This window comes from Megascapheus bottae, unplaced genomic scaffold, assembly GCF_031878675.1.
Source record: "Megascapheus bottae isolate mThoBot1 unplaced genomic scaffold, mThoBot2.hap1 HAP1_SCAFFOLD_58, whole genome shotgun sequence".
NCBI classification, from domain to species: domain Eukaryota; kingdom Metazoa; phylum Chordata; class Mammalia; order Rodentia; family Geomyidae; genus Megascapheus; species Megascapheus bottae.
The window spans coordinates 740,170-756,479 of NW_028327477.1; the positions used below are offsets into that span (position 1 = coordinate 740,170).

The 16,310-nt window shown below is 46.5% G+C and overlaps 2 protein-coding genes across 3 annotated transcripts in view; one reads left to right on the forward strand and one right to left on the reverse strand.

The window, feature by feature from the left end:
• Positions 1 to 16,310, reverse strand: part of LOC150039796 (uncharacterized) — an 89,894-nt gene that overhangs the window by 8,801 nt on the left and 64,783 nt on the right. Inside the window, exons 3-4 of the mRNA XM_090327593.1 lie at positions 4,324 to 4,459; positions 1,088 to 1,283 (exon numbers count right to left, since the gene is read on the reverse strand). Of these exons, the coding sequence (XP_090183719.1) occupies positions 1,088 to 1,283; positions 4,324 to 4,459 (332 nt within the window). The remainder of the gene's footprint in view (positions 1 to 1,087; positions 1,284 to 4,323; positions 4,460 to 16,310) is intronic.
• Positions 7,745 to 13,364, forward strand: LOC150039797 (ral guanine nucleotide dissociation stimulator-like). Of its 2 annotated transcripts, none has more exons than XM_090327587.1 (9): positions 7,745 to 7,932; positions 8,886 to 9,589; positions 10,246 to 10,461; positions 10,735 to 10,838; positions 11,245 to 11,308; positions 11,857 to 11,925; positions 12,316 to 12,405; positions 12,894 to 12,926; positions 13,177 to 13,364. In XM_090327587.1, exons 1-9 carry the CDS (start codon positions 7,767 to 7,769, stop codon positions 13,300 to 13,302), a joined length of 1,572 nt encoding a protein of 523 aa, XP_090183713.1. In that variant the 5' UTR covers positions 7,745 to 7,766; the 3' UTR covers positions 13,303 to 13,364. The 2 variants fall into 2 exon arrangements, with proteins under 2 accessions (XP_090183713.1, XP_090183714.1); XM_090327588.1 differs by having other exon boundaries at positions 11,245 to 11,305; positions 13,177 to 13,358.

Genomic DNA, 16,310 nt, shown 5'->3' on the forward strand with positions numbered 1-16,310 from the left:
AAACCTAGGGCTTCCTGCATGCTAGACAAGTATTCTACCACTAAGTCACACTCCCACCCACCCCAAAGAACTACTTTCTAATCAACTTTTTCTTTCATTGTTGTTGAGTGAGAATAAGTGACTGCTCCTGTCAGCCTCAGAGAAACAGAAGAATCTAACACAGTTGAAGCACTGGATTTAATCCCCAGAACCAGCTGTAGAAAAAAATATATATAATTTTTAAAAACATTTTACTGAGTAGAAATGACAATTGTATATTGTAAGAAATTGTGAAAGAATAGAAACATTCTATGAGTATTTTTGAAATATTGATCAAAGTCTTTACTCATATTTTACACAGGTAGACATATTTGCTACACATAACATTTATTGAAAGTAAATAATTAGAAATATATAAAATTACTTATATGAAGAATGTTCTTCATAATCATCAGTTTTAATTCAAAAAATTAAGGTTCAAAAAGAGTTTTCAGCCTGGGAGTGTGGCCTAGAGGTAGAGTATGGAAGTGGCCTAGCATGGAAGAAATCTTGGGTTTGATTTCACAGTTCCAAATGCACAGAAAAAATGTTGGAAGTGGTGCTGAGTGCTAGCCTTGAGAAAGTTCAGTGACAATGTCCAGGCCGAATTCAAGCTACAGGACTGGGAAAAAAAGGTTTTGCAATATACTGAGATGTCTGTTCTACTTTGTTTACATCATTAAAATTGAGGTTCAGGAAATATTCCTGGAGCAGGGAGTTTGGCCTAGTGGTAGAGTGCTTGCCTAGCATGCATGAACACCTGGGTTTGATTCCTCAGTACCATATACATAGAAAAGGCAGAAGTGGTACTGTCGCTTGAGAGGTAGAGGGTAGCCTTGAGGAAAAAGCCCAAGGACAGTGTCCAGGCTCTGAATTCAAGCCCCAGGACTGGCAATAAAAATATTCCTTTAATTACTTCATGTATCAATGGTAAATAACTCATCAAAAGATATCAAGCACCACAAAACAAAACCCTGAAGAAAGCGAGAGGGAAGTCAGTCACAGCAAAAGTTCTTTTCTGTATGTATTTAAATGGAGCTCAAATGTTTCCACACAACTAGATACATACCTCCAATGACAAAATTCTCTTTCCTGTTCTTCTTCACACTGTAACTGTGATAATACTTTGCTTTCTGCTCGCTCCTTTTCCTGGCATTTCAATACATTTTTCAAACATATTCTTCTATGTATTTTACGCTGTCTTTTTTTAAGTTGTGAAGATATTTTATATGAGTGAATTGCATCCTGGGTCTGAAATAGCTGACCTGAAAGAAAACAGAAAAAATTCTTTGGGCACATAAAGGACCAGATGTACCCATAATCTCTCATTCTCACTCTGGACACTCTACCCCATATGAAACCACTGTACAAAGCTCTGCAGGTTACATCCCTGTTCTGGGTTAGCTTAGAGCCTAGGGCAGTGGAAAGGCAGAAAAATGACCACTGTCGATTAACTAGATGCATTTTCTCCTTGTTCTAGGAATTTATTAGGCACAGGAGTACTTTCCAGAAGAAAATAGCTACCCTGATAATTAAACACTAAAAAGGAGACAGGAAGAGAGACTATGAGCTGATATTTATCCAATCTACAATAGTTATTGATGCTTCATGGCAGTCTGTTTCTACCTAAGATGGAGTAAACTGTGTTGAGCTATGCTTCTGCCTGAAGCCAATCCAAAAATATTCAAGCAAACCACACTAAAGCACTTTGAAGACAACATATTTGAGAGAATGGAGTCAGTGAATGCACTGCTAAACTATTGCAGAGGGGTGTCCTTGAGAGACAGTGAAGAAAATATTCCCAGTGCCCAGGCCCTTCTGTGAGAGGGGTACAGACCAAAGCACAGAAAGAAGAGAGCTAGGTGGTGCATACTCCAGGTTCCCAAGATGCAGTGGTGAGGAAATCAGGCTGATGGAAGCGAGAAGGATGAGTGTCACGTCACAGCGCACTGGAGAGTTCAGAGAGGAACAAGGGGAATTCAGGAGAGCTACACAGGACCCCCTTGCATATGTAGCAGAGCAGTGGATCACGTGTGTTCAGAAAGGGGCCTGGCATTGAGGAATAAAACACATGAAGAGATGACAGAAAATTACCTATTGTTCACACACTGCCAGGAACTGATGTCTTTATAGAACAGAGGACATCAGAAAGGCCTTGCTTCAACAGGGCAGAATTAACCCTCAATAAATCTTGTCCTGAAATATCTTAACAATTTATGAAACCAAGACAGAAAGAACCAACTTTATCTGAAAGTGACTTGCTTCCAAACATAGGGCTCAAGAAATCAAGTTGTACATTACAGAAATCATACAGAAGGTTGATGAGCATAACTAATCATGTATTAACCACCGTGATTACTCTGTAGTTTTCTCAGGAGTCCCAACTGATACATTTTATTCTGCACTTGGGAGAACTTAATAAAAGAAAGAAATCATATGCTGATAGATCTGGATGCTGTAGCTCAACCCTATAATCCTAGATACTCAGGAGGCTCACAGGATCAGGGTGGGCAAGTAAATAAATACAGGAGGCCCTTATCTTCAGTTAGTTAGCAAACCCCCAGAGGGTTGAGCCTAGACTCGAGTGGTACAGAACCAACCAAAAGCAAAATGCCAAGCATTTGAGCCTCAGACTTCCAGACTTTCTGCACATGTGCATACACACGTGTACACACACACACACACACACACACACACACACACACACACACACACACACACACAGTGATCATATTAAGAGCTTAAAAAATAAAGCCAAAAATGTATCCTCTCAAAAATGAAAGCTGTTAGAGTAACGGTGATCTGAACTCTTCAGGATGAGCTGTGGAAAGACAATTCACCAGAGATGATACACAAATAGAATTGGCCCTGGCAGGATAGCAACCATCAGCATGCATCTGTGATGCAATGAAAGGACTTGGATATGCAGCAGGGCAGGGACCAGCTAAAATGCTAAAACTCACAACCAATGTCAAATTACAGTGTACTTGTAAAAACAGAGAAAAGGAAACCAGTAATGTTGATGTTAATAGCTAATGGCAATGAGAATTTACATAACTTTTGGAAATGTCCTTACTTTTATCTTTCCTTTCTGCCACTCACCTCCTCCCCACTTGTTTTGACACAGGGCCTCACTATGTAGTTCCAGCTGGTCTGAAACTTTAAATCCAGTCTTAGCCAGAGATGCACTGGGATTACAAATACATGTTGCTGGGGCCAGGAATTTGGCCTAGTGGTAGAGTGTTTGCCTTGCATGCATGAAGACCCAGGTTCAATTCCTCGGTACCACATTCATAGAAAAAAGCTGGAAGTGGTGCTGAGGCTCAAGTGGTAGAGCTCTAGCCTTGAGAAAGTCCAAGGACAGTGCTCAGGCCCTGAGCTCAAGCCAAAAAACAAAACAAAATAAATACATGTCACCCTGCCTGGCTTTTGGAAAGCTCCCAATAAAGTCACATAAAGGAACATGAAGAGATTTTGTGAGTGATGTTTATTCGCTCCTTTAGTGCCCATGAATAAACATATATGGAATAAAATAGTGAAAAAATAAACTGTAAATTTCATATCATGTGTAGTTTATCAGGCATCAGTAACACCTAAAAAATCAAAAGAAAACTAAATGCTCTACTGCAAGAATACTCCTGTATGGATATGGGAAGGTACATGAGAAATCTGGAGAAATCTGTAGCAATGAGAAACAGTAGCTGGCTTTTGAACCAAGGCTTGAAAAGATCTGGTAGGCACTAAATATGGGATTAGCATTTACAGAGCTGACTAGGGTCTCCTAAGTTGGGGTGAAAGTGAAAGGTACCTAAAGTTCCTGTAGTATTGTAGGTGTGACCCTCCGTGAGAATGGGAGAGCATAGAGGAGAAGAACAGTAAAAAGACACAGGAGGGATTTTCCACTGAGAGCGATGCAGTGGGAATCATCTCTCTATGGCAAAGTGTGTAGCCCTCATTCTACTTTAACCTGAGGCATATTTGTGACACTAATGCAATAATAACACATTGGTATTGTATAACAGTGATAAGCAGTGCTAGTGTAAGTAATCTAAAAGACCTTAGAAGCCAGGTGCTGGTGACTCACAACAACTGTATTCTAAGCTATCTGAGTTCTGAGGATTTTGGTTAAAGGCCAGTCAAGGCAGGAATTTCCATAATGGTCTCATCTCAGAAAAAGAGTAATGGGGCTGCTCAAGTAGTAGAGTCCTAGCCTTGAGCAAAAGAAGCTCAGAGACAGTACCCAAGCTGGGGTTCAAGTCCCAGGACTGGTTAAAAAAGGACCTTACAGGTATTCCGTGGCCCTACCTTCACCTTCCATTCTGTGTTGTTTACTTTGCATGGAGAAATGCTCATAATGAGGCAATGCAGACTCTTCTGGGACTGATTCAGACGACTTAGAGAAGACATTAGTGCCACCTGTTCCATTGATTTGGTCTGTGGTCTATAAAGTAAGTAACAGTATTTCAAAATGTGTATGTGTTTCTGAAAATACTTCTAATGCCATATATCGAATATACAAATATGGTAATTATTCATCTTTTTATATTTGCACTAAAGATCCTTCTGAAATGAACTCATTTCATGTAAGGTTAGAGGAAAAATCAAGAATCAAATATATAAGATAAAGATAAAAAGATACTATTTTAAGTATGAATACTAGCTATGATTTAATTACTTTTTCAATATTAAGGGTAAATGCTACCGTTCATTAAAAAGGACCCTGTTATTTGCAGTGGCTAATTCTTTCTGATTTGCATGTGAAACAACTGTTGTTGCTGCTGTGGTTGTCGTCAGGTCATTGATCATGTCATTCAAGCGTGTGACTATAGAAAAACCCAGCAGATGCACAGAACTATGGCTGGTGGGAGTATTTCAGCAAGCAACTAACTCAAGAACATAGACAGCAATCGTGCATATCCCATGAGCTTTGGAGGATAGAGTATCAAATACATAATTTTAAAAGTACTACTATTTTCACTGGGATAGAATTAAATATAAAAACACTTTCCAGGAGAAGAATAGCTTACATCTCAAAAGATGATATTTGTATAATAAAGAGAGATCCTAATACTGAATTAAGCAAAAGAAAAGGTAATGTCGGCTGGGCTCTAATGGCTCACAACTGTAATCCTAACTACTCAGGAGGCTGAGGTCAAAGAATCTCAGTTTGAAATAGCTTAGGCAGCAAAGTCTGTGAGACTCTTTCTCCAATGAACCACTAAAAATCCAGAAATAGAGCCTGGCTCAAGTGGGAGACTGCTAGTCTGGAGCAAAAAAAATACCCTCAGGGCAGGGGCCCTGAGATCACAACTCAGGATTAACATCAAAAGAAAAAAGAAGAGTATGGTCCTAGATACACAAAGGCAGAAGTACAGAACCTATATATTAAGGAAAAGCTTTCAGTGAGAAGAAAGCAGTAAATCACAGAGAGCTCAATGGAAATTTTGTTCTTTACATTACATTTAAATACTGAAAGTTTTATCACAATATACAACTCTTCCCTAGGAGGAAAAGTTATAATAAGTTTTAAGAATGAAAGCAATAGGACAGTTTTTGTTTCTTTGGTTTTCAGATTCAGCTGGTTCCAACCTTTACACTGAGGGCCCCTCTTACTCTTGTTCAGCTTTCTAGACCACTCGGGGACTCTACCCCATGAGGTACACTGCCTGCCTCCTTTTTGGCTACTTATTGTTGACCAGGAGTCTCCCAGACTGTTGTGGGGGTTGGCTTTGAACCTGGACCTTCCAATTCCCAGCCTCTGTATCTGGTAAGAAGCTATTTCTTAAATGTGAAAAATGTGTCTTGTCTTTCTGCCATCATTCCTTTCTTATTCATTGTAACAATGTAGATGCCAGGATAATGAGTATCTCACTATCAACTGCTCAATCTATGACTGTAAGGATAAAATGATGAACCTAGGCCTTCTCTGCTCTGTCTCCCTGGATAATGTATCCTAGATATTCATTTGTCTGATACAATGTCATATTAGGGAACCCATTGTCTGAATATAGAATTTTCTTCCTAATGGCTTCCATTTCCGCAAGCAAGAAAATGAAATCCTTTTTAACATCTTCACTGGAAGGGATTCTAGAGATGAAAATTCTTTGCTGACAGATTCCTTCTCTCTCATGTAAATATTCATCCTGTTTGTTTCCTGTCTATCTCTCCAAAGGTAATTATTCAGAAAAGGAAATGGATTCAGTGTCTAACACATAACAATTTTTAATGTGCTATAAAAAAACCAAGCCCTAAGTTCCTGCAGGATGCATTGGCTAACGGTTTTCTTCAACTTGGTAATCTGTACGTCATTCATATGTGTATAACCACGGCAGATTACCCAATATCAACATATGCTAAGTTATCATTAAATCCATCTATAATTTTTTAGTTATATTTTCTGATTCCATTCATTAAAGTAAAAAATTCTGGGCCGGGAGTTTGTCCTAGTGGTAGAGTGCTTGCCTAGCATGCACAAAGACCGGGGTTCGATTCCTCGGTACCACATACATAGAGAAAAGGCCAGAAGTGGTGCTGAGGCTAAAGTGGTAGAGCTCTAGCCTTGAGAAAGTCCAAGGACAGTGCTCAGGCCCTGAGCTCAAGCCCAGGACTGGCAAAAAAAAATTTGTTTGTGTTGTAATATTATAAACCCTTCCTTGTTAGTCATCTCCTTCAGATGCAATAATGTCTCAATATTCATACTTAGTAAAATAATTATAGAGCACTTGTTATTTTGAACTATTGTTTAGAGTAGTCTGTGAGGTAAATAAATTCCTTTGGTTATATTATTGAATAAATAAAATACACTTGTAGGAGAAGATAGAATGTAAATGATGAACATACCAAAGGCTGTTTATGTTGCCTGCCCTCACAACTCTCTTGCTCTTCTGCTGCAATAGACTGAGAGTCATGGCCTGCTGAGAAAACCATATTTTTCACCAGTCATCTACTGAAGTCAGATAAATGATAGTAAAAGAAAGAAGTCTATTCTTAAATTAGACATAACAAAAGTTTATCCTCAAGTGTTCAAAGTAACCCTGAGCAAAATACTTTTATTTCTCCCTTCAGGAATTACTTTAATGACGCAGATTTTCATCAATTGAATATACTGAATATCATCTGAGAGGAAGACATGGAAACATTTCTGTGATTAATTTATTTGATACAAGTGAACCAACACATAAAGGCTAAAAATAAAATGTAAAAAAAATAATAAAAAAGAGCAAATTCAAAGTGCATATTCTTTTATTTTTATTTTTATTTTATTGTCAGGGTAATGTATAGGGGATTATAGTTACACATGTCAGGGCTCAAGGATCAGGCCTTGCCCTGTGGGTTGAAATCAGGGAAAGACGCTTCACAAAGGGCTTAAGGACATGGAGGTGAGGACAGGTTACCTCAATGAGCACACGCAGGTCTCGAGAGGGACCAAGGGACAGGATGACCATCCCAGAGTAGATAGAGTGGATAGTCTGGGGAGGCTTCCAGGGACAAATGAAGGTAGGTGTGGGGCATGTGGAAAGAGGAGGGTGGTGCTCACAATTGTGATCTAAGTCTAATCTCATCCCTCCTGAACATATTGCCTGTAGCCCAGCCAGGTGCCCTGGCTTGCCAGGGACTTGGACATGAGCAGTCTCATGACCACTCTATACACGAGCTTGAGGGGATCTGAGTGGAGGGGAGGCCCAGCCTATGACTCTGCTGCTTCTCCCTCTGCTCCCAGAGCTTTTGCCTTCATCCTTGGTTCGTGGATGAGGGAGTACCCTGAAGATTTCCTAGAAGCGCCGGACTCGTCCTGCCTGCAACAACTTGTGGCATACCTCCACCTGAATATGCCCGGCTCCATTGAGGAGCACCAGGCCTGCCTTCTGCTCACCCATCTGGAACTCAGGAATCCCAAACAGCCAGAGCTTGAAGGTGAGTAGCAGGGGATGGGAAGGAGACAATAGCTGGGAGATTCTGAGCTGTTTCCAATTGAAGGAAGCCAAAGGCAAAGGGAGCCAGAAGTCCAGAGGCCTTGGAGGGCTGTCTGGAACACTTCCTGTGGTGGAGTCAAAGCACTGGGGCTTCTCAGGCAGGCAGGGGTCTCCTGACATTAGGGCAGACTTAGGGGAAGACAGTCCTGGAGGGATCTTGTCCTAAAATGTTCGCTGCAGCTGCAATCCTTGGTGATTCTGCAGTATTGCATGCCACGCATGAAGCCCTGGAGGCAACAACCCCCCAGGAAGGAATCAGAGCATCTTGGGCTGAGTCCCCTTCAGCTCCAAGCTCTGCTGGCAAGCTCCAGAGTGAGACTCTGAGAGATGCCTATTCCTACTTGCCTTTACCAGCTGGCATAGAAGACATAAAGCCTTGTGCAGGTAAGCTCATGACTCCCAGCCTTCCACCTGCCCCAAGTACAAGTGTGGAGGGAGTAGTCCCAGACTGAGCTGCTCCCTCTGATTTAGGAGCACTGGCAGCCATCTCTGAGCCTGGAGGACCTAATCCACTGGAACCAAGTACTCTAGAGCCAGGAAATGATGAGGAAGTTCCAGTGTCCACTCCAGAAATCCAGCTGCCAGCTCCAGAAGGCAAGGCTGAAGCAAATCCCTCATCAGCCCCAACACCAGCGGCTGGTGCAGATCAAGCAGAGGCTCCCATGAGCACTGTGGCAGAGACCTGTGTGCTAGTTGTAGCGGCTGCAGAAGGACGATTTTTATCAGCTGTGGGTCCTTTGCTGGAGGAAGAGGCAGCATGCCTCCTTGCTGGAGAGGTGGCCTGTCTCCCCCCAGCAGTGGAAGAGCCTGAGTCAACTGCACAGGAACCTGTGCCCCCCATTGAGGAGGAAGCCCCTGGGCCATCTGTACCCCAGGCGGCCTGTCTCCCCACAGCCAATGAAGAGCCTGAGCCATCTGCACAGGAACCTGTGCCCCCAATTGAGGAGGAAGCCCCTGGGCCATCTGTACCCCAGGCGGCCTGTCTCCCCACAGCCAATGAAGAGCCTGAGCCATCTGCACAGGAACCTGTGCCACCCATTGTGGAGGAAGCCCCCGGGCCACCTGTACCCCAGGCGGCCTCTCCCCCCACAGCCTATGAAGAGCCTGAGCCATCTGCACAGGAACCTGTGCCCCCCATTGAGGAGGAAGCCCCCAGGCCATCTGTACCCCAGGCGGCCTCTCCCCCCACAGCCAATGAAGAGCCTGAGCCATCTGCACAGGAACCTGTGCCCCCCATTGAGGAGGAAGCACCCGGGCCATCTTCACCTCTGGAAAAGGATGCCGAAGGTTTCAGGGAGGTTGTTTATCCACTACCTGGCAACGATCAAGGCCATGGCCTGTCGATCTCTGAGGATACCAGGGCTACACTGCTCAGTGCTGCAGAGCTAGAGCCAGACTCTGTACCCCTGGCTAGAGAGGCACACATGGGAACTGAGACAGACCCAGCTCCCTGGGAATCCCTCACAGTGGGGGATTTTCAGATTTCCTCCAGGGGCCCATCCAGGATTTCTTTGTTGAAGTTAGAAGAAATGAGTACAGCACACTTGGTAGAGTGGCTGCCAGACCAGAAGGCCGAACAGTTCGCAATCATGGCTGTGGTGAGTAGCTTGGCATGCAGTCTTTCCCTCTCTCCTCTACTGCCCACACCACCATTTCCCTGGGCAGAGGACATTTCTATTGCACATTCCAGCTTGGTGAGTGCAAAACCCAGGACCAGGTCTGGGTTCACCAAGTCAAGCCATCTTGATTTCTTGAGGGACAATTGGAATCACTGAGGGTCCAGGGATCCTGATGGCTCAGAGAGTAACAAGGACAAGCAGACAGAAGCCCAGGTGCCTTGATCTGTCCACTGGCCTTTGCATCCTTAACCCTCAGTGGGGCCTGGGGACTGTTGAGATCCCATGGCATTCACAGGACATGCCACAGGGTGAAGGCCAATGCCTGTGGACTGCAGACAGAAAGGAAGTGTGGTGGGGAAAGCAAATGTGCCCTGCCTGGGACATGCAGGCTGAGGCACCTCATGATTGGCAGAATGAAATTGGTCCATCCCTGCCCTCCTCTCTAGGCCCTCATGCTCTTTTTAGGGACACACATATGCCAGGGGCTCTCAGAGGTCCAGGAAGGAGCATGGAGACACACCTACACATGCACCTCTGCTTCCTGAGACCCAGTGCCTAGACCTGCCTCACATGCCAGGCAGAGGCTCTGGAGGCCTCAGGCAGAGTCCCACTGACCATTTCTTTTCCCTTTCCAGAGGCTCTTCAAAGAGCTCAAACCTTATCATTGTTTGAGCTACGTGTATTCGGACCCGGACAAGAAGTGTCAGGAGCTCCTGGCACCTACAGTGCTCGCAATTTTACAGTTTTGTGAACAAATTAAAACATGTGTAATAACAACATCGGTGTTGGACCACAGCGCCGAGGCAGCAGACAGGGCAGAGGTCTTGGAGCACTGGATTGAGGTGGCATTGGTATGCTGCAGGAGGGGCCTGGGACCCTTCTTCCCTCTCTCATCCCGACCAGCAGGCTGCCTGCTCACTCACAGCTGCTACCTGAGTCCCCAAACCCCTCCTCAGGCTCTGCCCAGCTTCCTGCCATGTGGCCTCCTGCTCTGCTTCCTCTAGGATGGAGTCATCTCCCCAGGCTCCCTAGCATTCATCCCAGTAACCAAGGTGGAGCCCTAGGGTCAAAGCAGGACCCGGGGGGCTGCTCCAGGGCTCACCTCACACATTCCTCATCTCTAGGAGAGCCACCACCTCAAAAATGCCATCTCCGTGTGTGCCATCTTATCTGCCCTGCAGAGCAGTGCCCTGCAAGGCCTGAAGCAAACATGGAGAGCTGTTTCCAGGTGGGTGTGCCTTGTTCCTGGGCAAGTGAAGTTTGGTCAGCCTAACACCCCTCCTCCAGGAGCCCCGGGACACTGCAGCTGCACAACTCAGATATGAGGGGACTTGATAGGACTTGCCTGCTAGGATCAGCTTCCTCTCCAGGCACACAAGACCCAAGGCCACAGGGGACTCTTGACACATTGAGGCCATCCAGTCTTTAGAAGCTCTTCCAAAGGAAACCACTCTGGTCTTTGGCCCCTAGCCTCACAATGCTCTGCTCAACTCCAAGTGACCTAAGTGTCATGGTGGAGCCACATGCAAAGCTCTTCTCCATTAGGGTGAAATCTGCCTCAACTTAAAAATCCACTGCCTCTCTTCCTCTCCCTCCCTCTACCATCTCTCACCTTGTCTCTGCCCCTCCTCCAGGGGGAGCCTTGAGGTATGGCAGGAGCTGAGGAAGATCTATTCGATGGAGAAACACTACAAGGTGGTATGAGCCCAGGAAGAAGTTTACTCCAGAGGAGGGAGGGCGAGGAAATCCTCCCTGATGGGGTTTCCAAAAGTTCTAGTAGGCATCATGTGGGAATTTAGGATGAGTCATGGGAAGGCTGGAAGCATGGGTTCTGTGCTGGGGTAAAGGGCAGATTATGTGGAGAACCAGTGACTCCCCCTTGCTTGGCAGTGCAGTGGAGTGAGTGCAGGCCAGGAGGCATCCTGGGTGTGTGAGGAGGGGAGGAACTGTCAGGATGGGGAATCTCCAGCTTCGTCCTTGTGGCAGGTCTGTGATGGGGCTGCCTCCTCTCCACCCAGCCAGCCTCACACCCAGAATCTCAGAACCAGACCAAATAGCACCATCCTCTTGGGCTGAAGCAAATGTCCACACTCAACCTTGCAGACAGGCCTTCCCATATGCTCTGATATGCCCAGGAAGAGTGATGATGGTCACTGGGAACCTGACATCCTACGACCCCAGAAAGCAGGGAAGGTGGAGGGTTGAGTGAGCTGACAGTCTTCTAACTGCATGCTATATCCTACCAGGGCCCACAGTCCACACGGATGGCCTTCTGGAGCAAACTCAAGAGAGGACTGGGAACGCAGAAGGAACTGGTGAGTGTGCATGCCTGAGGCAAGAGACTCCCCAGCAGGAGATTACAGGGCTCCCACAGCCACACACAGTGATGGACCCCCTTCATTCCTGACCTCTGCCCATTCCTGCATATTGCAGGAAGGAGCTGCATCCAACAGATGTCTCGCATGGAGCTGAGAAATAAATCTTGCCCATCTGTCAAGTGTGCCAGCCTAGGATTGAACCAGACCCAGACTGATCCCCACTTGCAGGGCTGAGGGCTTGGGTAGGAGTGGAGGGTGGATCCTTGGGGAAGGAGCCTGTTATGCCCTAAGAAGTTCTCCTGGCTGGCACCATGGCACTGGGGTAAGTCCGGTGGGACTAAGCAGGAGCCTAAGTGAACTCTTATTTTTCACCACCCAATACCATAGGACTACTCCGAGGGCACAGTCCCTTACCTCGGCACCATCCTCAACCACTTGGCCTCACTACACCACCATAAGGACAAGGACTCCAAGAATGTGAGTGAGCCAGGGGACCAGGCATGGGGAATCAGATAGGAGAAGAAGAGCCTCTGGATGCCCCTGGAGCTCCAGCAAGAGGCCGAGTTCTCCCCAGCTTCAGGCATCCAAGCAGCACAGCAGTGCTACCTTCTGATGCTCCTGGCAAACAGCCAGCCTTCAGTGCTGCTGATGACTTGGGCCCATTTCTCTGTGGGTAGTGGGGCAGGGTGGGAGTGTGACAGCAGGTCCTCAAGGTGACCTAGCATGTGGGAAGAGCCCGTGCTTGTCCCTAGGAGCCTCAGTCTCTGCAGGGTTCATTGAGAGTTGAGAAGAACAGTCAGATCCCTGTCCTCAGGCCCCCTGTCCCTGCCCTAGACTGAGAGCAACCCTAGTCCAGGTATGGACCCATGCTGCCCTCTGCTGACTACCTCGGTAGGTGCAAAGTGGCAAGGCAGCCTTGAGCTGCAAGCACCATTTGCTAAGCACAGTGGCTCTCTGGTTTGCAGGGCAAGTGGATACACATGCAAAGAAGAAGAGAGGTGAGGAGATGAAGCCTCCCAGCACAGGGAGGCCAGCTGTGCAAGGCCCTTGGGTCCTTCTTTTTCTCTGAAGGTGGAGGACCGGAGAAGGGGGCATGTGGGGGGAGCTGTGGGATGGGCCCTGGATCATAGCAGGCAATGAGCAAGAGACAGAGCCAGATTGAAGAGCGACCCAGGTAAGGCCCCACATAGGTAGCCTCGTGCCCCTCCACTGTGCAGGCCAGTGAGCATCCTGTTCTCTTTCCCCCAGGAATATAAAGTCCTGGTCTTGATCAAAGAACTTCAGGGCGCGTGTCAGGAGCTCCACGTAGTTCCTGAGGAGAATTTTGTGAAATGGTTCACAAACCTGAAGCGCCTGAGTCCATCTGAATGGTGAGCTGGGGCACACAGAGGGGGCAGCACACATGGGGCCTATGGAACCCCAAGTTCCCAGGGGACCTGGGATGGAGCCCCAGTGTTGGCCCTGCTGTGCTCACAACTCCTACCTGTCTTAGCTACAAGCCGTGCCAGGAGCTGGAGCCTCCCAGGTGGGCCAGTTTCCTGCACAGGAAGAGCAGGAAGAGTAAGAAGAGCTTGGTCCAGAGGAAGCCCTCAAAAGAGTAAGCAGAGGGACCCACAGGGCAAGGGACTCCCCGGCTGTGAGTGGTGGGATAGTGAGCCCCAGAAGCTGGGGCTGCATCCTTCCCTCTTCCACACAGCCACCTTGGGACTGAGCTGTGTGGCCTCAGCTCTGCCCACATCCCTTTCTTCCTTGGTTCCCATGGTGGTTCCCATTCCCAGAGCAGAATCATGAAAACTGCCTCAGGCTCAGGGCACACTGTGGTCTGGGGCAAGCATGAGTGCCCAGGGAGGCCCTAGGATTAAGGCAGGCCCTCCATTCAGTCACCAGACTTCAAGCAAGACATTCAGCAGCCATAGCAGCTCCCAATTGAACACCAGCGAAGAAGTTAGCATCAGAAGTATTAGCCACGAAACCTCTGGACATTTGGGCTTCTCAACCAGGCCTTCCATACTTTATCGTCGTGGATACCATTCTACTCCCAACATCAGCAACTCTAAGATTGACTTCCAATATGAGGGGATCTTGGGGTTCTTGAGCCCTCAGCCCTCCAGGAGAACAGGGCACGAAGGAATTTATTAGGTTGTTGCCAGTTCAACCTTTGGAGTGGACTTCAACCAAGCTAGTAGCACTATCTGATGCTTTGGGGAAAATTGCCAACTTTTCGGGATTGAGGGGGGTGGGTTTCTTGGTTATTACAATTAAAACTTTAAGTAGAAACACTGAGTCCATGAATACCATTTCTCTAGAGAGCAAGTTTGTTGTGGTTATTCGGAAGATGTATTTTATGAGGAAGTCTTTTCTGCCTTTGAGAGGTCATTTATTGTAGAATGGGGAAGATCATTTTTCCCCGGCCCATGTCAGGCATGCTGACCTTGCACAGAGTCTGAATCCAAGGTGATGCCTTGAGCCTGTGTCTCTCACCGCCTTGGGCCAGACTTTCAGGTGTTCTCATGGACCATTCCAGGATCTATGAAATCTGAGTGTTGAAATATCATCTTTGCTGCAGTCACTGGCTGTGTGGGAAGCCCCTGAGTTCCTTCTGTGCAGGCAGGGAGGCCACCCTCAGGTGTTGGGAGAGGCTGGATAGCACCATGCCCCTCTGCAGGAAAAAGGAGTCCACACTAGAATCGGGGCAGTGCTCCAGCCAGGGGCCCACTGCTGAGCTGCAAGAAGTGGTAAACTAAGACAATTCAAAATCACAATTTTTCCAAACCAGGTATATTCCTCAAACACTAAGCACACCGATGTAGGAAAATGAGCCGACAGAGCACAGAGAGAGCATAAAGTCACATGCCCGTGCCACTCAAACATTCTCTTTGCAGGGCTGGGAGTTTGGCTTAGTGGTAGGGTGCTTGTCTGGCATGCCGTTCTTCAGTACCACATACATTAAAAAAGCCGGTGCTGTGGCTCAGGTGGCCGAGCTCTAGCCTCGAGCCACATCCTGACTGCATAGTGGAAGAAGGGGAAGTCCCACCCCACCCCCCAGGTGATGGGCCTCCCTGATGTCTAAGAGTCAGGGGTAGGGACCTGGATGGTAGGTTACTGGACCTGTCAGTCTTGTGTCTTGAACCTGGGACTCTCCAGGGTCCTGTGACCTTGTCCTCTGACCTGAACCTATTTCTTGATCAGACAGCTCAGCAGCCATTAAGCCAGGTCTCATGTACTGTACCCCACCTCCTGGCTCTCCTCAAATCAACAAGGTGTCCCACTTCAACTCTCTACTGGGTTGATGTGCGTGGTTGCTATTGGTTTTCTGCTCTTTCCTCTTTTATGGCACAGTTTTCATACAGTGTTAAGTATACCAGCTGTTAAGTATACCAGCTAGCAAAGCTGCTGTTCATTTTGACAGGAATCTACCTGGCATGATGCCAGCTTTTTATTAAAGACTCTCAATTTGATCTCTCCAAATGTCGTGTGTAGGGCTGGGGGTTTGGCCTAGTGGTAGAGTGCTTACAGATCATGCCCAAAGACTGGGTTTAATGCCTTCGTACCACATACATAGAAAAAAGCCAGAAGTGGTTCTGTGGCTCAAGTGGGAGAGCTCTAGCCTTAAGAAAGCCCAAGCCAAAAATGTGATTTGTAAGCTGGGAATGTGGCTTAGCATGATAGAGTGCTTACCTAGCATGCATGATGCCCCACATAATGCACCACATTAACAGAAAAGGCTGGAAGTGCTACCCTTGAGCACATGCTGCTCAGGAACAGGGCTTAGGCCCTGAGTTCAAGCCCCAGGACTGACAAAAAATAGGACAAAGAGAAAGTGGCTTCTCTGCATCTTGCCTACTGGATTAACCTTACATTAGCAACTCCTACTGCCTGGTCACAGAACACAACCAGCCTCTTTCATTCTAGATCCTTTCTAGATCCTCACTGAAGACAATGTATTTTGTCTACGGATGCAAATTTTCCTCGAGAGTTAAATAAAAATGACTTTGTATTTAAAGGGAACAGAAATCAAATCACAAGAAAGACAAAGCCTTGCCAATCTTTGATTCTGAACATAATCTTATATTTATATTAAAAGAGTGCCATCTGGACCCTTAGCTGCCAATGAACATTCTCAGGTTACCACATTCAGGACAAACTTTATTTCTAATTAGAGCCCAGGTGTAGAATAAAAGAGTTCCTCAACTCCACATATTCATTTTCTCAGGATAGGCACTGATTTGGCTTAAGACTTTTTTTTCCTCTTGGAAAATATCCTATCTGAAAATATTCATATAGGAAATAAAGCTACTGGTTTTTGTTTTGATTTGTGTGCTGCAGGGGATAAGGAGATGCATTCCCTTAATAGTTCTATCAGTAGAAGCTAAAGATCCTGG